This window comes from Eublepharis macularius, chromosome 1, assembly GCF_028583425.1.
Source record: "Eublepharis macularius isolate TG4126 chromosome 1, MPM_Emac_v1.0, whole genome shotgun sequence".
Classification (NCBI taxonomy): Eukaryota; Metazoa; Chordata; class Lepidosauria; order Squamata; family Eublepharidae; genus Eublepharis; species Eublepharis macularius.
The window spans coordinates 166,985,831-167,009,296 of NC_072790.1; the positions used below are offsets into that span (position 1 = coordinate 166,985,831).

Sequence of the window (23,466 nt, forward strand, 5' to 3'; positions counted from 1 at the left end):
AATGCTGGTGCATTAGGACAGATCTGTTGACTGGGTGGGGGTGGGACTTGCCTTCCAGATCTTCTGTGTTGTATACTGTGGAGCTTCTGCAGTGTAGCTGCATGCAGATTTGCCTTGTGTCAGCTTTTTATAAAAGAGTGCCAGATATGTGATGTGATGTTTTCTGCATGATCTGGGTGGGGCGGTTCATCATAGGTTGTGGACTATCTGAGTGGAGCCAACATTTATGTATTGTGTGCATTCATAACACTCATGGCTGTTTCTTTTCTCTCTCCTCTCTTTCTTCTTCCTTCCTACGCTGCTGCTGGCACACGCTGGGTGCGCTCACCTCTCAGGCCTCTCTCAGTCAAAGCTGGATTTTTGCAGTTGCGTCTTTTCGTTTGTTTTTCTTTCTTCTCTTCCCATGTCTCAGCCTGTCCACTTCCATTGTTGGTCACGTGTAAATCAGCCCCACTTGCAGTGTCCTTCCCTTGGGGCCCCAGAAGCTCGAACTGCTGGCAACTTGAGTCAGAATAAAACATCTGACCTTGGAGGCCTGGCCTGTGATAGCCCACAGATCATACCATGTGTTGCTCCATTTTACATTAAGTGATTGCCTAGATTAGGGGTCCCCAGTGTGGTGCCCATGGGCACCATGGTACCTGCAGACACCTTTCTCACTGCCTGCCAAGTGTTTTTAGGAAGAGGACAGGGCCCGTTGGGGCTTTTGCCCAGCAGAACTTCTGATTGGTTGTTGTTGTAATTGGCAGTGCAGATTTGTTTTAAGTTGTTTGACAGTAGCTGCAACCATAGCACAAGGATCTTAACTTCAGTTGTGCAGTGAAGCTGTGTATATACAAGAAAATATTTCAAACTATCTATTAATTTAAAAAGGCATCCTGTTAAACAGAGCTCCTGCCTGAACTGTTACTATTAGATTTATACACGACCACACTCCCCAACATTTTTCATTGGCTCTGCCTCCTGCAGCAGCCTTTCTATAGTTGTGCTCTCCACCCTGTGTCAGAATTCCAAAGGTGCCCGCAGGCTCAAAAAGGCAGGGGACCCCAGCCTAGACCACACTCTGTGTGGGGAAAGTTGGAGCCCACCGTATGGTTACTGTCTCTCTAGAGAGGTGCAGTTCCAGTAATTTAGTATGTTGGCAAATGTTGCATTCCCACCTTTTCACCTGGGATCTCTGTGGGTTGTTAAACATTTTTAAGGTATGAAAAGATATTTATGCTTTTTAAAGAACTGCCCTGTCTGTGCTTCAGTCACTGCATTAGGCTCTGCTTGAATAGTTTCCACTCTTCACTGGATTATCAGTATGTGTGCACTCTCTGCAGAATTCTTCTGAACTTCTCTGCTGAGAATTTCAGCGAGACTAACACCCTGCATGTGTCTTTTTAATTGGAGATTGGAGGAGCCTTGGAGAGCAAATGAACAAGCCCCAGAGGTGGTGTATGCACATGCAGACACTTTAATCCCAGTATAAATCTTACATCCATCCCTGATAATTTTTGCAGAGCATCTGCATTCCTGCTGAGTTTATTCATCTTCTGTCTGGCACAGCTCTCCATACTTCCCATAGGAAGGCAGATTCACCAGTTGCAAGTCTAGTGAAATTTGTTGCTTATGCCTGTGTGTCTTTTATGTTTGTACCAGAGCACCTGTTGGTGCAGGATATGCAAGAGGGCCAAAACCATGATTACTAGAGTAGGGGGTCTTTGATTCCATTCACTTAAATCTTGGGGGGGTATAGGGTAGGGGGAACTGACCTTCTAAATTGTTTGCCAGTACAGATTGTTTCACACCTCTGATCTTGCTTCACAAGAGCAAAAACGTTTATTTGATACAAAATAAGCATCCCTCAAATCTATTTTCATTTTAATAGTCAGTTTTTAGTCCTTAAGTCTGTAAAGATAGTTTGAAATGCTTAGTGAAATTCAGAGAGCCTGAATTTCAAGGAGCTTTGCACTGTTCTCTTTCTTTCCCTGTGACTGAGAGAAGCAGAATAAATTATGTAATATAAGAAAATAATTGCTTTATTTGCACCATCTATGCAGATTACTATGAATATATTTTTATAAATTTCCATGCTTTGGTTAGGTTTTCAGGTTTGCTTTATCTGCAAAATACATCAGGGTTTTTTGGTCAGGGTTAGTTGTAGGGATGACAAAGGTATATAAAGTTTGGTGTAGTGGTTAAGAACGTGGGACTCTGATCAGGAGAGCCGGGTTTGATTCCCCACTCCTCCACTTGAAGCCAGCTGAGTGACCTTGGGTCAGTCACAGCTTCTAGGAGCTCTCTCAGCCCCACCCACCTTACAGGGTGATTATTGTTGTAGGGATACTAATGACATACTTTGTAAACCACTCTGAGGGGGCATTAAGTTGTCCTGAAGGGCGGTATATAAATCAAACATTGTTTGTTGTTGTTGTTGTTGTAGTAGTAGTAGTAGTAGTAGTAGTAGTAGTAGTAGTAATAATAAAGGCAGGGGAGAAGAACTGAACCTTGTGGTCTGAGAACCTAGGAGTTGAGCAGCCTGTGACATTGGAAGATCCACCTTGATACTCGGGTTTTAAAGTTAAAATTGTAGCAAGTGTGTGCTCCCCTCCCCTGTAACTAGACTTAAAAACATAATGAAAACACATGGTGGTGGAATCTTCAGGAGGTGCTATATTCTATAATTAAAGGCCATATCTAGGAGGTGCAAGTATACCTATGTAGATTGTTGAGGGGGGGGGACCCAACCCTACAAGGTCAGAGATGTGTCTTTACCACTTGTAGGTTGAACAAGGAAGCAAGACAAGCTACTAGTGGAACAAAAGAAAGTTTAGGCAAGAGAAGATGTAATTAAATGGGGGCTGGGCTAGTCACTAGTCCATTTGTTGATGAATAGGCCTTTTTTAAAGCAGCTTCTCCATTTTAATAAACGTGCCTATAGTAACTCAGGGATAGTTTACATCCAATTTGCCACAATTGGGAGCATCCTCAAGCTTTTTACTGTGCAAAATCACCATGCTGGCATCATCCTCTGCGTGGTCTGCTTGCAAAATAGATATGAAAAGTAACTGCGCTAGGGAAAGCTCATGTGCAGGCTGTTTTCATAGCTAGCAGATGTGCATAAGAGTCTTCCAAGCAAATTGATGTGGAATTGATTCTCAGTTGAGAAGGAAACAGGGCTGTTGCTTTTCTTGTATTATATGGCATGACACGGGGAACGTATTTGGAAGGGATTAGGATAGGAGCAAAATCAGACAGCTAGTGGGATTTACCTCCTTCATATTCCTGTACTCCAGATTAAAAAAGCCGAGATGGATCGGAAAACCCTTGATTGGGAAATTGTGGAGCTCACTAACAAGCTACTAGATGCCAAAACTACCATTAATAAACTGGAAGAGCTTAATGTAAGTAATCTTTCTTTGTATATCAAGTACAAGAAGATGGGAGTGAGGGGAATAGCTGGTCTGTTCACTTTTTCCTGAACATGAGGTATACATGCTGGCGAATACATAGAGTAAGTGAATTCCTGTGTTATCTTGGCAGGAGCGATATCGTCAGGATTGTAACTTGGCAGTGCAGCTCCTGAAGTGCAACAAATCTCACTTTCGGAATCACAAGTTTGCTGATGTGAGTGGTGGCTTTGTGTTTTTGGGTTGCCATTTAGTAAATTTCTTTTCCCTGCAGTAAAAAAGGGAAGGGGAAGAAGCTTGCATGGGGGAATGGTGTAGGTTGCATTTTAGTGATTTTCATGTTTTTATAATATGCAGGTTCTCTAGTGGCCCATTCCATCTCAGAGCCACTGCAGATGCTACTGTTTTACTCTCAGAATACAATATTAATAGCATCATTTATTACTGGCATGGTCATGTGTAAAGGGGCTATTATATAGATGTGCACCATTAATAAGTGATGCTGGTTGTTTGTGTGTGATGTGTTGGGAAATTGTTTCCCAAATGAAAAGTAATGAATGCTGAGGGCTTTAGAGGAGGAAAGAAGGACCCATTTTTAACCAATCATACAACTAACTATTGTACTAAGGGCTTTGTGCAATATGGGTGCCATATCCTGCTACAAAGATCTCTTCCATTTCAAAGGTTCTCTTAACAGTGCAATACAGCCAACCTTATAGCTTAATTTTCACCAAATTAATGCCACTCCTCAGAATTCACATCTCAGTTATGACCAGTATTTCTTGCCTCTCTTGCTTTACAGATGTTTTGAATTCTTTTGATTGAAGAGGGGTGTTGATCCCCTTTTTTCTTATGCAATTAGGAAACACTTGCTTCAGAAACAAGGCAGCAAGAAGCAAGATGCTGCTTCTGTTCCTTGGGTGTTCTGCTTGCTGAAAACAGGGCTAGCAGGGTGACAGATCATTTTTCTATTTGGTTATGTCATAAAATTTTGGACAATTTCTAGTATTGCTGATTTTCCTTGTTTTTAAAAACATTGCTCTGTTTTATACCTGTGCTCAAGGTGGCTTGGAAACATTGGAACAACTAATAAAATAATAAAATGCATTATCAAACACAGCAGCAATAAATCATGCACACTTTTAAAAATCACTATTATCATACTTTACCTTCTGTAGAAACATATGTTATGCTAAGGCCTGATTCAATTTCTATAAACCCTGCCCCCTAAAAAAAGTTGTAATTTTTCACAATGTTTTTTGCCTGAACACACAAAAGAAATTGTGTGTTCAGGCAATTGTGTGCTCAGTCGTTCCTGAAGAGGCAAAGTGAATAAAATGTTATTAATAGGACAAGCTATGTGTTCATGAAGAAGGGCTTTGATGCATCTGTCTTCTGTGTGATTCATTGTTGGGAAGGATGAGCTGAGATCTTGTACAGTGACATACACTTATTCAGACTACCACCCTGCCTTTCTTTTTTTGCTAATGGGGCTTCACCTGGTCTTTATGCCCTGGTGCAAGGACTCATGTGCCAACTCCTGCTATTCCTTCCTTGCTGTAACCAGTTTGGAGTGGGCTCAGAGATGCTGGAGTGTCTGTCTTCTGTTTCCAAAGTCAGAAAGTATTAGGATGGTAATTGATCCTCCTGCCAAGATGGTGGATTGCAATTGCTACATGCTCCCAGGAAACTGCAGATACTAGTAGAGGGAGTTGTTCACTTTGATCAGTGCAACCACCAGCTAATTTTTTTCCACCAATCAATAGCACTATGCTGTCCTAATGTGTACCAGCAAACGTCTTATGCTCAAGCTGGTGCATATGCATTTCTCCTAAATGGGTCTTGCTTGTCAGATCAGTAGCCAAGGGAGTAATCCAAGTTTCTCTGTTACTGGGAAAGAAATTTTGTGTCTCTGTATTTGTAGGTTGATTAGAGAAGCTCTTTAATGGTATGCCAAAACAAAGAGTTTGGTTTGGGCTTAGCTGTGCGTTCCACCTATTGCTTCATGTACTTGTTCCAACCTATGAGCTTGCTGTCTCCGAGCCACTGTCTAAGTTCAAGTGTAACTTTCCTGTCTCCTCCATCCTAGCTTCCCTATGAGCTGCAAGACATGGTCAGTAAGCACCTGCATAGTACTCAGGAGTCCTCGTGTCCTGGCCAGGAAGCACTGCACACCTTGGCCCCATCTGACATTGTGCCAACCTCAGTCATTGCCAGAGTCCTGGAGAAACCTGAGTCACTAGTGCTGAACTCCGCCAAATCTGGCAGCGGCAGCTGCCCTGTTGCTGAAGATGTCTTTGTGCATGTAGATATGAGTGGAGCTCTACCTGATGCCTGTCCTAGCTCAGGGCAGTCTGGGAAAGAGGAAGTGGAAGGAGGGAGACAACAGAATGGGGGTTGCAAGCCACAGAGCAGCTTGGAGAGCCTACCTGGAGAGGTGCCGACATTTGAGAAATTGAGCCCGTATCCCACCCCGCCCCCTCCACACCCTTTGTACCCAGGACGCAAAGTGATTGAGTTCTCAGAGGACAAGGTGAGGATCCCCAAAAACAGCCCTCTGCCTAACTGTACCTATGCCACGCGTCAGGCTATCTCTTTGAGCCTGGTTCAGGGGGAGGAGGAAAACTGTGACAAGCAGCGAACCCTTCCCAGTAGCCCTGCTTCAGAAGGCCAGCGCTCCACCTCCAGTTGCTCCTATCAGCCATCCCCACAAGTGAGCCAAGTGCATGGTTCCTCACAGAGCAGCCCCTTCAGCAGTCCCCCCGAGGTTCCCAGCACTTTTGCTAGTTCAGCCAGCTCTGAGGAGGACCTGCTAGCTAACTGGCAGAGAATGTTTGTGGACAAGGCTCCCCCTACAACAGAGCAGGTGCTGGTTAACCGTACTTCCTTCAGCCGTGACACAGCCCAGGAGCTCCAGAAACGCTTTAGCCGTTCCATGCAGGAATTAGGGCGGGCAGCTTCTGCTTACTCGGATGGTGAGGAGTCGGTACAGAGCTGCAGCTGGACAATGAGTAGAGAGTCAAGTGTGGACACAGACAGCACAGAGTCCCGGGCTCGCCGGAGCCACTTGTCGTCTGACTATGGTACAGACTTCTCCCAGGATGAGGTCCATAAATTGCTGCAAGGGAGTGGCAATGAGGGGCTGGTAGAGCTTCCCAGTTCATCTTCACCAGAGAAGCACAAGGACTGTGTAGACAGAGACTCACCTGGGAGCCCAGCTGAAGAACGGGAGATGCTGCTCCAGGGAAACAAGGAAAACAGCCAAGAAGCCACCTCTGAACAAAGCAGGGAGTGCAAGAGCAAGCCTCTTACAAGCCGCCCCCACCGCAGTCCCAAGAGAATGGGAGTTCATCACCTCCATCGCAAAGACAGCCTGACGCAGGCCCAGGAACAGGGCAACTTGCTCAACTGAGGGTAGGGAGGAAGACCGGCCTGGGGCATCCATGTGCAGCGGTCCATCCCTTGCCCAAGGGCTCTGCCTGGAGTTGAAAGGATCACCATCATGGGGCTCCTGCCCAGGAATTCCAGGCCATTTTTATATATTTATTGTATTTTTAATACCTATGAAGAACGGAGATTAGTTCTCCTGCAGCACCAGAATAAAACACTCTGGTTTACGCCAGCTTATGGCTCTGTGCTGGTGTTCACAGCTCACTTTGCACTCATTCCCATTCTTTTAAAGTTGTATTCTGCCTTCACAGTCCTCTCCCAGTTTTTATATTGTCTCTGGATCATGAGTTACACTCCTTGGACACCTCCCACCTTTTCAGCCTGTGCCCCGAAATGGGCACATGTCCTTTTTTTTTCTTGTCTGAATCTTCCACCAACCCACCATGTAAAAGCAGGGTGTGAGGCACAAACATTTCCACATGTGGGGGTATCTAGCTGTGTGTTGTTTGTCCATTAGCTTTTATTTTGCTGAATTAGCTTTTATTTTGCTGAATTAATGTTTGTTTCTTCTGGCTGCTGTGTGGATGTGTGTCTGAGCAGAGTAGACAATATGCAGAGATCACTTATACAGATACTTTACTGCTTATGTCCTCAGCTGAGTGAGACACTTGCTGACACTTGAAGAACAATGTGCTGGGGGAATGTAAGGGCCCCCTGCTAGACTAGAGCTGGAGCTGCCCTGCTGCATCATTCAGAAAGGATGTGCTAGATTGCTTAACAGAGTAGCTTGTGTGTGTTGGTCTTTGCAGTTCTCATGTTGGTTCTTACTTGGCTGGTCTCTCCTGTTTGAGTGGTGTTAGGTGATATATGCTCTTTCATTTACTTTGTTTTGTTTTTGGCTCATAAGATGTGCTCTCCTTGTCCTTTGTAAATGAGCAGAGAACTTGCAGTGAGGATAAGACAGCATATGTGCTGTACAAGGTAGGGTCATCTCAGTCTATGGCCAAACCATAGTTTCTCCACCATTGGCACAGAAAGAGATGCAAGTTCTTCTTTGCCTCCTTGTAGAAGGCTGATGAGGATGAGCATCCCTATCTTGCACTGGAATCCAGATTTACACTAGTGCCTTCCCAAGGCCTTATCCAAGGTCTGATTTTTTTTTGCTCTTGTTCATCTTTTCTGCATGTTCAGTTGTGTTGCTGTTTCCTTTGCAGCTTTTTTTCTTCCGTATGTGTATACACACACAGCTGAAGTGTTGGGAGGAGGGGGAGATTTATAGCATTTGGCTTTTCTTTCGAAATACCAAGCTTTTTAGCTTATTGTCTCTTGGATTTTAAACAAGAGGATGCAACCAGTGAGGTGACTAGATTACTGAACCTAATTTATCTTGCCAGTTCTTTCTGTTTGAATGAAGACCATATGATCTTCCTCGAGAGGAGCACTCTAAAGCCTTTCTCCACAACGCAGGGAGTTCTTTCCCTTGCAAACACCAGCAAAGCAGCCAAAAGCTGCTAAGGAAGCCAGCGTGTAGCTTCACAGGACCAACAACCCTCCCTAAATCACCTACAATCCTTTGGCTACAGGGCTTATGCTATCCTTCGCTCCTCTCCAGACCTAGCAAGGGTCTGCCATGTGTTAGGCTTTCTGGCCATAGCAAACTGGATGTGGCCTTGTTAATTGGTTCTTTAATCATGTGTTGGGGTGTGACTCCATATATTTTCGGTTAGCTATGCTAATAAATTGGTGCTAAAGATGGACACTCTTCCTTTAGCTTACTTGATTCTTAACCTTTAATGATCTGACTCCCCACAGCTGGCAATTGCTTGTTCTGCTCAGCCACTGTTGCTACTGCAGTATTTTAATTTTTGTAAGTGGTGGTGGGGAGGGAGACTTTGCTCGGTAAAGGGCAGGATTCAGGCTGACATTTCTTCCTGCCCCAGCCCTGTGCAGTTTTCTTTTGTCTCTGTGTGTGTGGTGCTGGAGGTGAAAGCTTTAGAGCTGCTTGGTGGATTCCCAGATGGAGTTTCTATTGGGCAGAAACAATGCTGAGTTACTCGTACCATGTAGAATTTGAGCCCTTGTCAGCCAGCTGCTTAGTTAGGATGGAACTTCATGAGTCCAGAGCCCAGTTCTCTCTTCCACAGATGGCTACACACCTGCATTTAAAGGCAGTAGGAAACTGGCAGGTACACCAGTGTTGCTTGACACAGATCTTCTATTTGCCTTTAATCATGTTAAGCATAAAGTCTGGGAAGGGGAGGGGGGAATACTCATGAGTGCATTTCAGATGTGCCATTTATTTCACGTGGGACTGGGTGGTAGTGAAGCCTGCAAAGAGATGCAGCCTTCCTTCTAAAGTGCTTGTGCAGCTCTGTGATGCAGCCCTTTGTATTTTGCTTGTCTTTGGCAGTATTAGTTCTCTGGGGAGCTTGAATTGCCTTTTTTAGCTGCCCCACATTTCACAGTGTCCCAACTCAAGACTGTTAATCTGTGACTAATGTTTTTTTCTGAGATTTTCAAACTGATGATGTATATTTTAAAGCAAGAAATAAAACTATTTTAAAAGTATGTGTCTATTTTTCAAGTTAAGCTGTGAGATTCTTAGGAACACGCCACAAGTGCACAGTCTTCCAGTCTTTTGTAAAAACTGCCCTTCTGTTGCAGGGTTATCACATTTTCCAAGCCATTGAAGTGCAGTATCTTGGACCTGGGAAAATGCAGTCCTTTCTGTTGCTATCGTATTACTTGGATTATGCAGTATGCAAAAACAACTCGCATACCAGTGGAAGGAAGAGTTGTGCCTACTAGCAATTAAAATATGAACAGTAGTGTGATCATCTTCCCTCCTAGTTGTATGCTGTTGTACAAATTAGGAGCAATGGGTGGTTGCCAGAAAGTCCTTACTGGAAACTGTAGGACACTGCTGCCTCCTAGTGGCTTTCAATTCCAAGAAAGGATCTAGGGGGTGAAGCTACACCATGGTGACAGTCCTGTCATGCTCTGATGTACTGTGTAGGCAAGCAGTAAGACTGCAACTTATTATGCAGCTTAAGTTGTGCTACATTTTACAAGAATGCCAGGAGGCAGTGAACTGTGATCTTGCTGCTTAACTATAATGAACCAGCATGTATGAAATTTTGGCATAATTATGCCACACATTTCATCTGAACCCATTTTTGATATACTAAGGTGGAGAGGAATATTGAGTTCTTCCTTGAGCCATTAAGATAAATTTCAGTTTAGCTTTGAGATTAAGCCTAGTGTTCTAATCCTGTTACTCCTAAAGCTTCTTTTGGTTGAAAATGATAAGTGCATGAATGTCCAATCAAAAAGAGTCTGCCCTAGCCAGTGAACGGAGTCGATATATACCTTCCATCTGCTGTGGAAACACTTAAAAGCAGTCCTTGGATTGTTAAAAAAAATCTGCCATGGTCTTCTAAAATAAAATCAGCTTCCTTTAAGGTAGAGAGGAGTGTGCATGTGTAAAAGTGTACATACCTTGGGCTACAAAATGCCAGAAAACCTGGTCGGCAGAACTCATCTAAGAGGTCTCTTAGGTAGACCAGTATAAGCAAAAACAGTACACTGAATAACTTCATCCTCTAAAGATAAATTTAGTATTGTTTCCTCTAAAGAGCACCAACTGTATAATGTTTACATGAGATTTTTATTGTTGGGATTCTGTCTGCTTGCTACTTCTCATCAGTTTATCTCTATCCTGTTGCATTATTAGAACTATCAAGCACAGCCTGTTTGTGGCAGTTGCTTGCTGGACTTCAGAACTGATAAAGGTTAGTTCAAGAATGACTATGATGTGGTACAGATCAGCTCACGTTAAAGGGAAGCTGGTCTTTTCATTAATCTGACTATCACAGGTGCCAAGCCATGCTCTCTTAGTATGTTGGTGATACAGCACAAAATAAAGAGTTACTGTACATTCAATATGAGGCTCTCAGCTGCCTGCTCTTCCCCTGCTAAAGTTCTCTGCCCCTTGTATGTTTGGAAATGAGAAGCCCTCTTTCAGCCACAGCTGTTGTTTCTGTGAACTTTATAAAATCCTACTCAAGACACTGTTACAAGCAATAAAAAGAGTATCTGTTATACATAAATATACATATCTGAATAAATACAGCCTCCCAAAGACCAATCAAAAATGGGTGGTGTGAGCTTAAAAATACAGTAGACAATCACAAGCAACTAACAGGTGGTGGGTTACACGTTTATGTAACGATCAACTTATTTCAGGTCCCATTGGTAGAGCTAAAAGGTGACTTCAATAAGACATTCATGGCAGGCATGGCAATTGCACATATGAGTAGAAGATTTCACACACACCTCTGCCTGGTACATGCACTCTGTTGCAAATGTACACACCCCATAATACGTGTTCACACGTAATAACTCTGAATGCACAAGTCTACACACACCTTCCCACATAACATGAAAATGTTTTTTCATTAGAGGCACCTGGGATTTCGTGTTCACATCTCTGTTTCTGCTAGTAGACTTTCTCCAAGGCCTGATGTTACCAAGACCATCTGGGAACTGGAATCTGCAAAGTGAATAAAAGAGAATTTCAACTGAAGTCTGTACACAGGCTACAAAGGGCAAAGCTGTAAAGCAGGAGTCCCTAACCTTTTTGGGCCCATGGGCACCTTTGGAATTCTGACACAGGGTGGTGACTGCACCCAGAAAATTATTGCTGCAGGAGGTAGAGACAACCACAAAATGTTAGGAAACGAAGTTATGCATAATTCTTAGTAATAGTTCTTCAGCGTTTCAGGTAGAGATTGCCAAACAGCATGCCTTTTTAATATTGTTTAAAAATATTTTCTTGCTTACACACAGCTTATTGTCAGATATGCAATGAAGATCCTTGTGCTGCGGATGAAGCTGGCTGCCAATGCAATTTTTAAAAATCTGAACAGCCGATCAGATCTCCAGTGGCCAGCTGAAACCCTGCTAGGCAAAAGCCCCACCTGGCCTTGCCCACTTAATAAAAATGCTTGGCAGGTACCAGGAACGTTGGCCACCGGATTCACCTGGGGGCCAGGTTGCTGCTGTTGGTTGCGGAAGAGGTCGGAGCATGGCGGCAGCCATCTTGTGGGCTCGCCCAGTTGCCCGGGGGAGCCTGCAAGCCAATCAAATTTGAAATTCTGGCCAGCCTATCAGGGCCAATCAAATTTGATTGCGAGCCAATCAATTTTGAAATTCCGGCTGGCCTATTGTAGGCCAAGCTGGGGGGGATGGACACCAGACCTCAGAGAGGCAGTCTTCTCTCTGGTCTGCCAGCCAAGTATTTAAGAAGCTGCTGCCTGGCCTCCTGGCACTTTGCTCTAGTCAGCGAAGCCCACCCACCTCTCCCTCTGTTTTTGTTGTTTTGCTTAATTTCTTTCTCACAGTTTTGTTGGGCGGTCTGTTTTAGATGGAATTCCTTTTGGGGGGAGGCAGGGCCTGCATGCCCTGGCTCCCCAGTAAGGAGATTCCCATAAGGAATCTTGGAGTGAGTTAGGAGGTGCATGCCCAGCTCAGGGGCTGCCAGAGCATACTCACTCCCAGGTGGCAGGGGAATCATGCAGGGGGTGTAGATGCACGTAATCTCCCCCCTTAATGTCACACCTTGGTTCCCCCCCCCAGCGGAGGTCTGGGGGGGGTGAGGGTCATTGGCTGGCAGGCGGATCAGCTGATGTTTGGGATCCAACCCATATGCATTGGCAATGCTCCTTTTCATGGTGTATTCAATAAAGCTGTGGCCAGTTTTAATCCCATCTCGTGTGTGTGGGTCTGAGTTTGTCGCCATGCTCTCTTCCCCCCTCCTCACCCTCAGCCTAGGCTGCAAAAGGTATTAGCAGATGCCATGGCACCTATGGGCACTACGTTGGAGGCCAGGCTGTAAAGGAAGCATAAAATGATACACCTTCAGGGAAGTAAGTGGGGACAGGTGAATCATCCTCATAAAGATCAGAGTTAACGTTCTCAAATCATGAACACCTAAGTTTGGGTCTTTTTGTGGAACTGGTATGTGCTGTTGCCGTGGGCAACTGTGCTGCTGTACAATTTATGTATGACTGCACAAAGAACCAGTCTATCTTGCACTGTAACCAAGGAAACAGTTGCTTCATAATCAAAGTATCTGTTCTTCTTTAGGGACATGGTAACTACTGTTTTATAATTCATGTATCATACATCACATCTTCTCCTTTGCCAAAAGATATCATTCAAAGATGGACCTAGTAGTCAAATCTTAAGTCTCAGTTCTGTTCATGGTCTGGGGATACCTTTGTCTAGTTATTTCTTAATACCCTTGCTGCATGGAGTAGTTCTCTACCTTATAGGCACATGAGACTAATAAATACTTCTCCAAAGAGGAAGGACTTCATTACAAGAATATTTATTTTAGATATATTTTGAATCCCCCAAACCAATGACTGACTGGTTTTTATGATTGCATCAAAAATAGCTGGGTGCTTTCTGAATTTTTGCTCAGGCAGGCTCTATCAGTTCTACTCCTAGGTTTTATCTTATATTTTAACTGTGGAGTATGTTCCAAAAACACCTGGATTTAATTCAGCACAAGGTGCTGGATGTGGTTCTTGTTTAATGTTGTCAAGGAACTTAATGCCAAACAAAAGATTTCAGATTGCATTAGAAGTGTTTATATCTTTTTGAGGGAAGGGCCATGGGCATGGTAATAGAGTACATGTAGAGATCATCTCAGCTTCAAGTCAGGGGCAGTCTTAGTGATCCTGGGGTCCTGGACAAAAGTGAAGGATGCCCCCTATCCCCTATATTCATATCACCTTCTACCTGTGTAACCTGTGAGGTGTTTGTTGTGGTGGCAGGGGCAAGTGTTGAACCAAGGGAGGATAGCTGTGGGTGGAAAGGAGGAGCACGTGAAACACTTGATCATATCTGCTGTGTCCTTCCCATGCAGCTGTAGCCTGGTGGTAATAAGGCAGAAGTGAGACAAATAGAGCCACGTGGAAATCAAGCCAAGAGGCTGCGTGGCACTCCCCTCCCCCCCTCTTCAGTTGCTACTGTGGTTACAGAGAGACCAGACAGGAGCAGCCAGGGCAGTGGTTCGGGGAGGGAGAGGGGGCAGCCTCTGTCCCTTGCTGCTGTTGCTCAAGTCATTACTGCAGTAGTAGCAAAGAGGCTAGATGGACCATAGGTTTAATTCAGTATAAAGCAACTTTATATTTAACAGTCCGGGTGTCAAGAGTCATCAAGCTGCAGCTGATTTATGGTGACTCCTGCTGGGGTTTTCCAGGCAAGAGATGTTCAGAGGTGGTTTGCCATTACCTCAGCATAGCAACCTTGGACTTCCTTGGTGGTCTCCCCTCCAAGTACTAATCAGGGCTGACCCTGCCTAGCTTGTAACTACTTTTTAAAATATTTACAATTAAAATATTTAAAATTTTAAAAGTCAAAAACCTTCCATGGGGTACAAAGTAAATACTGCAGAGGTACAATTCTGTGACCTTGGATTACACAAAATCCCACACATCAACCTGAACTATGTTTTCTCTTGAATTTCCCCTTTCTTGCCCACTTCCCATTTCTCATTTCCTTTCATCCTCTAGAGATATCCCAGAGATCTTACTGCTCTGGCAGATCCACGAGTTCTTCTCTCTGGCCATTACTTCTCGAGTCTCATTCTCCTCCTCTTCCTCACCATCAGAGAGGAGATCAGAGATCTGCTGCTGCAGTTCTGGACTGATATTGTTCTCTGCCAAGATCAGTGTCCGCAAGGCTGTGGGGTAGTTTTCCACCATGTCCAGCAAAATCTGAATAGAATGAAACCCAAAAGGCAGCTGTAGAAGAAGCCCAACTTAGAGGAACAAAAAAAGGTGAATCTAAAGGGATGTGCATCTGCTTTATACTCTCTTCCAAACTTCTGTACCTTTATGCCTCAGAATTCTGCTTCTAACATCTTTTTTGATAAAAAGTCTCTTTCCAACTGTATAGTGATACAGCTTTAAATCTCTCTAAAAGCATCATATAAAGTAATGAGAAGTATAAATAAAACCAATAAAGTAAAGCTATTATAGTGCTAGGAACTGTGGCAAACTTACAGCAGGCCTGGTTGACACCACCAAAGAAATCCATGTCTCTATTAACTATAGTTGTACCATCTGTGATCTCTGTTTTCAGTTCCCAACAGGTTATCTCTGAAAAATTTAGGTGGGTAGTCAATACCAGCATTTCCCACTTCTGGAAGTCAACCCATGAGCGCCAGAAGTTACCTCATAACTGGATTCAATTTGTTGAATGAAACAAAACAAGAGAGATGAAAAGCTTGGCTGGAAATAAACATTAATAGCTATTAAGGACCACAAGAAAAAGCTGCACGGAGTTTGTGAGACAAAAAAAAAAGAACATTTACAGCATCAGATAATTTGAAAGTTCACCCCTTATGCTGACCTAAACTGGCATATACCCTTACTGAAATCTCTAGGCGCTCATTAGACAAGTGAATTGGGCACAGCAGGAGGCATCTGAGGTCCACCAGAGGTGTCATAGGACAAACAACTTTCTATTGTGTGTATGTAAATAAATGTCACTCCTATACTCAAATCATGTTGGTACACACAAGGAAGGGAGTGTGAAACCCCAACAATTAACCAGGTTCATGTTTGCTACAAACTCTGCTTTGTTTGTAATGTCTGGATTAAGCCTGCAGAGCCACCATCCTATTTGCTCTAGATCCTAAGTATAGTAATGAGATTGAACTCTGAGCAATAAGGCACATCTGCATATCCCCCACTCTAGAGAAAATGTTCTTAGCCATTGGAATAGTAGTGCCCCAGACTAATGCCTTATTTTCTATAGTTGCAGCAATCTCTGGCACTTCAAAAGAAGGAAAGCTCAGTCCAAAATTCTCAGCAGTGAAATCTTTCTGATCCAGAAAGATAAACATTGTATGCATAGTGAGCTAGATAGAGCGTGACATTTCACTGCAACTTTTGTACCTTCCTACTCCTGCAACAGCCTGAATGCCCCAAGTTCCTGTTCTTTGGAGAGCCCCCCCCCCGAACAGGATATGGGGGTGCACTTTGGCCTGCCATGGGAGAGGAGAGCTACAAAAACCATTCTTCATGGCAGAAGTCCTTCCATCTTAGGAAATGCTATGGTGGTTCCAATCCAATCAGAGCACAGGTCCTTTGATAACCTAGTATGCTGACCTGGAAGAGGAAATGAAAGCAACAAAAGACCATGCTCTCCTTACCATGGCTGATTGGTTGGTAAGTCCTGTTCCTTCCAAGTCCAGAACCTCTAAGGTGCGGCTGGATGCCACAGAAACAGCCAGCATCCCTGCTATCTGGTCACCTAGGGAGCAGAAAGCCATGAGAGGTCAGCAGATCTCTAGCAGGCCTTGGCCCAGGCATCCAATTCCAGGCAGCACAGCAGCCAAAGCTTATTGGATAGCGTTTTGCCTTCAGCAGCTTCTCCCATCACTGTTCTTGCTGAAGAAGTGCATCTTACTGAATTTCTACAAGGTAAAGGCCCAGTAGTTCTTTCAAAAAGAAAACAAGAGAGGGGAACTTATTCAGTTTTCAACACTTGTTTTTCTCCTGGATACAGACTGGTTGAGAAAACAATCATTCCTCTGCACATAGGCAGAATGACTTTCCCTTATTGCAGAGTAAACAGGCAGCTTCCTCTAAAGTTAGGAGGCAAGGTTTCTGGGCCAGAAGGCATGGCTTCCAGCAGGCTTAAGCCTTTGCACCTCTCATTGTACAAGGTAAGACTTGACGGAAGAGAGGCAGAGCAAAGAAATGCCTCAAACAGTGAAAAGGCAGGTGCAGGTGGGGTGTGCGGAGGTGCTGCTTGCATTTGTCTCCCTGAGGCGGGATGGGGAGAAGAGAGCTGCCTGGTCTAGTTTCTGTTTCTCCCACTGCCAATTTTGCTTCACCAGTGCAGCTGCAGAGAGGGCTGGTTTCCATAGAAACCACTTCTGGGCTCCTCTTCTCTCCACTGTATTTTAAAGATGGGGGAAGGAGCATGTTATGGCTACTAGGTTCAATAACCAGGACACCTAGAGGAATGTGAACAGGAGTGGAAAGAAAATGTCTAAAACAAAGACTCTTATATTTTTAAAGAGGAGGAGTTGGTCACAATCTTAATGGCTCACACTTGAAATGCTCTCGTTAAGTTTTTAAGAAGCTCTCTCTACTGAGCAAGACTGGTGGTGAGTCTTCTCCATGATAAAATATGGTGGATAAATGTTTTAAAATATATATATTTTAAATAAAGGGTTCTGCAGCAGCCAGTTCTTTAGATATTCTTCTTTTAAAAATTGAAACTTGGTTCTATCTGAAGTGCCGCCAGCTACACAGCCAAATCCAAGCAGGAGGGATTTACTGAGGGGCAAACTAGATGTGACGGCATCCTTGTGGCCACCACAAGGATGAGAGCAACACTTCAAAGTCATTTTAAAATGCTGTGAGGCTGAGGTGCTTCCCCTGACATTTATCAAGTGCTGAAACTGCCTCATGAGCTCTGTGGATGTTTCAGTACTTGAAAAGGCATGAGGAGGAGGGGAGAGAAGAGCGCAGCACTGTGGGCCCAGTCATGATTAGGCCTGCATAGCATTTTTAAATTACTTAAAAATGGCAGTGGTGTCCTCATGTTGGCCACAAGGACATTGTCACATCTAGTTTGGCCTGAGCCATGCAGACACAATACCCCTCCATGTGGGCCTGCTGAGGAGAGCCAGAGCTCCAGGTAAAATGTTGCGTTAAAGTAGCTGGTATCAATGCAGCAACAAAAAAACCATTCATAAATAAAAGAAGAAAAGCCCATGTGTCTGCACGTCTCTCACCCAGTGGATTGTAGTCCAAGTTCAACACTCGCACCTGGGAACTGTGAGCCACTGCAATAGCCAGGTGCCCCCATCCTTTAGCTGTGATGCCAGGATTTGCACTGAGGGTCAGCTCCTTCAAACCTATGAGTAACAGAGAAGCCAAATGAACCTAGAGGACCGTAGTCACAAGCTCTCCCTCTCACTGAGGACTAATCAATACAAAATCCTGTCTCATTATGCCTGCAAAATCATGCATGTGGGTTACAAATTCCAGAGAGATAGCTGTGTTAGTCTGTTAAAATAAAAAGGTGGCTTGCTGTGCCATAAAGACTTATTAAAACGTAAGATGTCATGGGCTAGAGCCCACTGAAATCACTGACAGCCAGTGTTGGACTACAACCTGGGAGACCCAGGGTTGAACCTCCAGTCAGCCATGGAAGCTCACTGAGTGACCTTGGACCAGTCACACCTTGACAGCCTCACCCATCTCACAAGGTGGTGGTTGTAAGCATAAAATGGAGGAAAGGAGAACAGTGTAAACCTCTTTGGATCCCCAAGGAGGAGAAAGGCAGGATATAAATGATGTAAATACATAAATCAGATACATGTCACAAACTGTACCATGACATTTTAACCCACTGTTCACATTTTCCCCCTTTGTGCATATATATGGTCTGACAGAATTCTCTTCATTTATCTGTTGGAGTTGTCTCTAGCCTATGAAAGTTTATGTTTCAGTAAAGCTGTTGGTTATTTCCAGTGGATTATGTGGATATGGATTACAATCACCAATGTGTATTTTATACTTGTTCTCAAAAGTACCCATCACTCTTTGATTAATCCCTTAACACATTTTGATCACTCTTTAGTTCAACCAGCCAGGGTGCTTAGAGCACAGTAAAAAGGTAGGATTTTTTTTGTTCACAGGACTGTTCTTACAATAATATATTTTATTGTATTTTATTCCTGAAATATTAAAAGAGAGGAGTAAAATAAATTCAAGTTTTTAATAGCAGAACAGAAAGATTCAAGTCCAGCAGCACCTTAAAGGCCAACAAGATTTTCATGGTATAAGCTGAGTCAATATGCTCCCTTTATCTGATGCCAGAGATGAAGAGATGCCCTATAAGCATTTTGGTGGCCCAGGAACAGAGTCTAAATGGTGCTCCCTGATGGTAAAAATAAAACAATAACCGACCATTAGAACCCCAAATCTGCCCCCTGAGCCGCCCCGTCTTCCTGTCTAATAGTACAACTGGTCCTTTCCAGTCCATTCTATTAACCACTCTGTAGACACTTTGACTATGTGTACAAAAGGGGTGGTTATAATGTATAAAAGGAAAACTAATTTGAACTGTCATCTTGTGCACACTCAGAATCTGATATTTTTCTATTTCCATCATAGCAGTGGGGCACTTTTTCCAGCTCCAGCAAACACTGAAACTGCTGCTCTCTGCTTGGTTCATACATTACATTTGTCCACGTGCATGTATGTGGCAACAGTTTGTACTGATTATGAAGCCAAAAAAAGTATTGTGTGAATTGACTGTATGATAACCACAGCAAAGAGGGGGATCATATAATAATGAATAATATCCCACACCACAATAGTGACAATAAAATGGTTTGCCTAGCAATAATAGAGAAAATTTTCTGATAGAATACTGCCTGAAACAGATGCCGCCTGCCCACACTGAGCATGATTATCTGATACCTTTCTCAAGTGGATACACACATATCACAAATATAGGAACACGCAGAAGGCAGGCTGGCCTCTGAGAGAAGAGGATGACTAGACAGGGACAGGTCGGAATGTTCTTAACAGTCTGAAGTCTCAAATCCAACGGAACATATACACACTTTTCATATTTTAATCTTCTGATTGTAGTGGGATGTGAATTTAAAATAATAAATCAAGAATGGGAAAGTACTAAATATGAAGTTGCCCCATGCCTGGAGCCAGACATAGATTACTTGGAGAGAATCAAGACACAATGGTAAGGGGGGAAAGGCTTCTGTGCCAGAGCCAGAGTGTCATCCATCCTGCTGGTCTCCAATATTCACACGAAACACTTTTGCCTTGAAATGTACACAAGAGTATTCCTTCAGCAAAAGAACTCGCAGTTATATTCCTGAATGGCACCCATGGATGCCATTGCATCACCCTATCAACTGTGTATTTTATGTATTTTATTTAAAACATTTGTATGCTGCCTTTCCACTCAAATAGGTCTCCAAGGTGATGAAATTGCAAAAATATACATTACTCACTAAAGAGTATAGATCCCCACACTGAATTTGTGGGAAAGTGCACTAGTGAGTTCCATAATAAGGCAATGAGTTATTCTCATCTTAGTAAGAGTGACTTCAGTAGGGAGACACGATTTCTTTGGGAAATGCTCATATACCCGGCTAAAAGAAAGAGGACTCTGAAGCCCCTATGAAGCCCCGAGCCACCTCCAAACCTCTACACAGTCTCTCTTACTCACCAGACTTGGCGCCATCAGGAGGGAGAAGCCCACAGATCAGGTTAATACCTTCATCACCAAGCATGCAGTCTCCCAAATCCAAGGCCACGAGTGAGGGGTGAGTGGAGAGTGCTGGGTTGAGGAGAGCCAGGCCAGCATCTGTCAGGGGACTCCCATGGAGGCTGCATGAAAAGAAATATCAGGAATTACAAACGACTTCCTTGGAGTTCAGGTTGCTGCTGAGGTCCTCCAACTTGATCAAGAATCAACAAATGCTGTAAAAAAGATGGAAGATAATTAATCCCAAGGCAAAATGCAACAAAACTACATTTGTTGGCTATTTGCATGAACAGTCTTTGAAGCAGAGAAGGAAACCTCAGAGAAACAGAAATTTGCTGCCATAACTGAAGTGGGCTGGACTGTGTGTAGGGGTAGCGTGGTGGAATGAGGCAGATTCGGTCTCTCTTTGGGATAAAATAATACAGTTTAGAAGCTGACACACAGCAATAAGTCTGTGTGTAAATGCCCTTTGTCTGCTTACAGGGATGAGAAAATGACATGTCCAAAGCCCATTTAACATGATGCACAAGGCCATCTATTAGAAATATTTTCCTTGGCAGGCTCTGGGCCATAAAGTTTAGACCACAAAGTATTTGTTTGTCTCTCTTGTTCTTGCTACAGGATACTAAAAAAATTATCCCTCTGGAAGAGCTCAGGTATACAGCTGTCCCCCTCACCTTCAACCTAAAACAGCAAATATCATGAATGTACTTTTCTCTGATAAAGAGGATATTCCATCTTCAAGCAGCAGTGATATCCAGACAGACTGGGCATAAGCACTTGAGTAGCTACAGGGCACAGGATTTGGGGCAGAATCCATGGAGAGGTGGGTGGGGGATTTACACACAGATTGCTTTATGTAGACTGCCCTTGGCCACCAAAACCATCTTGGTGGCAAATTTAAGGTTTCCCTAGTTGATCTGGTAAAACATAATAGAAGACAAAAATTAGAATTACTACTTTACATTTTAGGACACATCATCAACACAATTTAGTAACTTCTTCCTACAACACAGATTGGTTTCCCTTTAGTTTGCCTGACAAATAAAGCTAGAAACAAAAACAATTAACTGCTTCCTACTTTATGAGAGGAGATTTATGGAATAACTCTCATACTTAAGTATTAATCTGTGGTTTGTGTATTCTAAGTGAATTATTCTATAGCCTATCACAATCATAATTTTGGATTAAAAGCACCACTTTAACCCTTTAAAACCTTTTAGTTATGTGAGCAAAATGTTTGCAGGGTGTTATACTCATGAGTGCTATCCTAAATAGTTTTGTAAACCCCACCATTAGGAATTTCATCATCAGAGTGAGTTCTGGCACCCCTGGAGTTACTACTCACAACAAAGACTGGACAGACCGATTGGTCTTCAGGGCTTCTGCCAACTGCTTGACCCGGTTGATATTAGAGACAATGCCCAAGTTAAGATTGAGTTGAGCCAAGGAGTGAGACTCTGCTACCCCCCTGCAGATGCGCCCGAAATCTCGGTCAGACAACTGACAGCCCCGGAGTGATAGCAGTTTAATGGAGTTTTCCCGTAGGCTCTCACAGATATCCCGAATCTCAGCACTTGATAAAGTCTCCCCAGAGATCTGGATAGATCCTGGTAACATCTTTGTAAGCAAGCAAACACTCAGCAGCTAAATTGCAAGAGCTGCTGTGAGAATTTGGATTTGTGCAGGCGCAAACTGTGCAATCCAAGCAAAGCAGGGTTTCTTTGAAAATCAGATGAGCAGAGGTAAAAACAGAGTTCAACTAAGTTACGGTTGTGCAATCCATTGCAAAGAAAACTGAAGGCCAGGCTGCTATTTAGCCCAGTTTAAACACCAGTTGTTGGACGTGCTATTCGGATCAAGCCACTGTACAGTTCAAATAGGTGCTCCTTAGCGCTGCTTTCTGTATTGAGCAAACTGTATCCGCTTAGAAACTTCTATGAATAAAGGTAAATTCTGTGCAAATCCAGATTAAAGCATGCAGAGAACAATCTCTACAGGACAGACTGGCTGAAAGCAACACGCTGGCTGAAAGCAACAGACCAGAGTGATTATAAAGGAGAGAAAGTGGGCAGGCAGGCAGACGAATGCTAGGGAATGCGAAATACCGCGAAGAGGAAATGTAAATCCAGAGCTTAGGAAGTTCCCTTCCGGGGTTCGATATGCACACACTCCCCTTGCTGCGAAATCAAACGCGGACCCACGGGGCACCGCCGGGGAAGGGGCGGGCGGGCTGCTGTGATCTCAGTCTTCGGTTCCACGCCAGTATCTTCCCCCTTCCCCGGCGTCCTCCTTCTCTCCTCCGCAATCGCTGGCTCCAGTCTTGCCGCTGCACCTGCTCCGACGGCGTTCTCCTGGCGGTAGCGGCGAGCTCGGAGGAAGGACCTGCCGCGGCCCCGACAGCAGCGGGCTCCGCGCCGTTCCTTCGGCTGCCGCGCCTCTGCTACTGCCCTGGCGGCTCCTGCTGCAGCGGCCAGTGCATGATGCCGGCGGGTAGGAGTCTGCAGCGCCGCTGCTGCGGGCTCCGGGCTGCTCTGTCTCCTCCCTCCTCTGAGCTTTGGAGGAAAGCTCCGGCTTTGTTTGGCGCTGCGCCGGTTCCTATGGTCACGGCCCGGCACTGCAGCCTCCGCCTTCTGCCAAGCCGGGCCACGCGGCTATCACCTCCCTGCCTCTCTGCCTGCAGTCCTGGGAACGCTGCCCTGCCTTCCCCTTGCGAGAGCCCAGCTGCCACGCCAGGAGGAGAGGCTGAGGCCGGCGGGCGTTGCGCGGGCGGAGGCCTCCCGCAGTCCTCCGCCTGGCTTTACAGGAAGCGACTTTGCTCCATCCCTAGGCAGTGCTAAGGCGGCGGGGCTCCATGTCGCCTGGAAGCCCCACCCAAAGTGGGGAGGAAGCGCTCCGTAGGTGCTCAGAGGAGGCCCTTCTCTTGACCTTCCTCTGGTGCTGAATCGAGGGCTGGGACCAAGGAGAACAGAAGGGTGCTATCATGGGTAGGGGGGAGGGTAATCCAGTCTCATGTCCTGGAAGCCACACTGTCCCCCAGGACTGCCTAGCACATTCTCCCGAAGAAGATGTTTCTTCCACAAAGCCACAGTGATACTATTTCTCTGACAGACGAATAACTGAGAAGGAACACTTAGGCCGCAATGCAACTAGAGATAAGGCAAGACCTTAAAGCCAGGACTTGAATTGAATAGCAGAGTTCGACCCTGGAACACAAGAAATAATTCACAACAAACTTGACACTATCCCTTTTTGTCCCCTGTAACTACACTGTAATCCACCTTGAGTCTCAATGAGAAAGGTGGACTATAAATCATGTAAATAAATAAATATGCAACAGTACTAC

At 44.4% G+C, this 23,466-nt stretch overlaps 2 protein-coding genes across 12 annotated transcripts in view; one reads left to right on the plus strand and one right to left on the minus strand.

Moving 5' to 3' along the window:
- Nucleotides 1-9,353, plus strand: part of TJAP1 (tight junction associated protein 1) — a 56,982-nt gene extending 47,629 nt beyond the window's left edge. For all 11 annotated transcript variants that reach the window (XM_054977179.1, XM_054977221.1, XM_054977154.1 and 8 more), the window contains 3 exons: nucleotides 3,282-3,389; nucleotides 3,529-3,612; nucleotides 5,485-9,353. In XM_054977179.1, coding sequence (XP_054833154.1) covers nucleotides 3,282-3,389; nucleotides 3,529-3,612; nucleotides 5,485-6,807 — 1,515 coding nt within the window. In that variant the 3' untranslated portion in view covers nucleotides 6,808-9,353. The remainder of the gene's footprint in view (nucleotides 1-3,281; nucleotides 3,390-3,528; nucleotides 3,613-5,484) is intronic.
- Nucleotides 9,354-11,223: 1,870 nt separating this feature from the next.
- On the minus strand, nucleotides 11,224-22,074 carry LRRC73 (leucine rich repeat containing 73). The gene is made up of 6 exons (XM_054973425.1): nucleotides 21,469-22,074; nucleotides 20,082-20,242; nucleotides 17,611-17,733; nucleotides 16,015-16,115; nucleotides 14,389-14,572; nucleotides 11,224-11,337 (listed from the first exon to the last, which is right to left on the minus strand). Exons 1-6 carry the CDS (start codon nucleotides 21,738-21,740, stop codon nucleotides 11,267-11,269), a joined length of 912 nt encoding a protein of 303 aa, XP_054829400.1. The 5' UTR covers nucleotides 21,741-22,074; the 3' UTR covers nucleotides 11,224-11,266.
- Nucleotides 22,075-23,466: the final 1,392 nt, after the last annotated feature.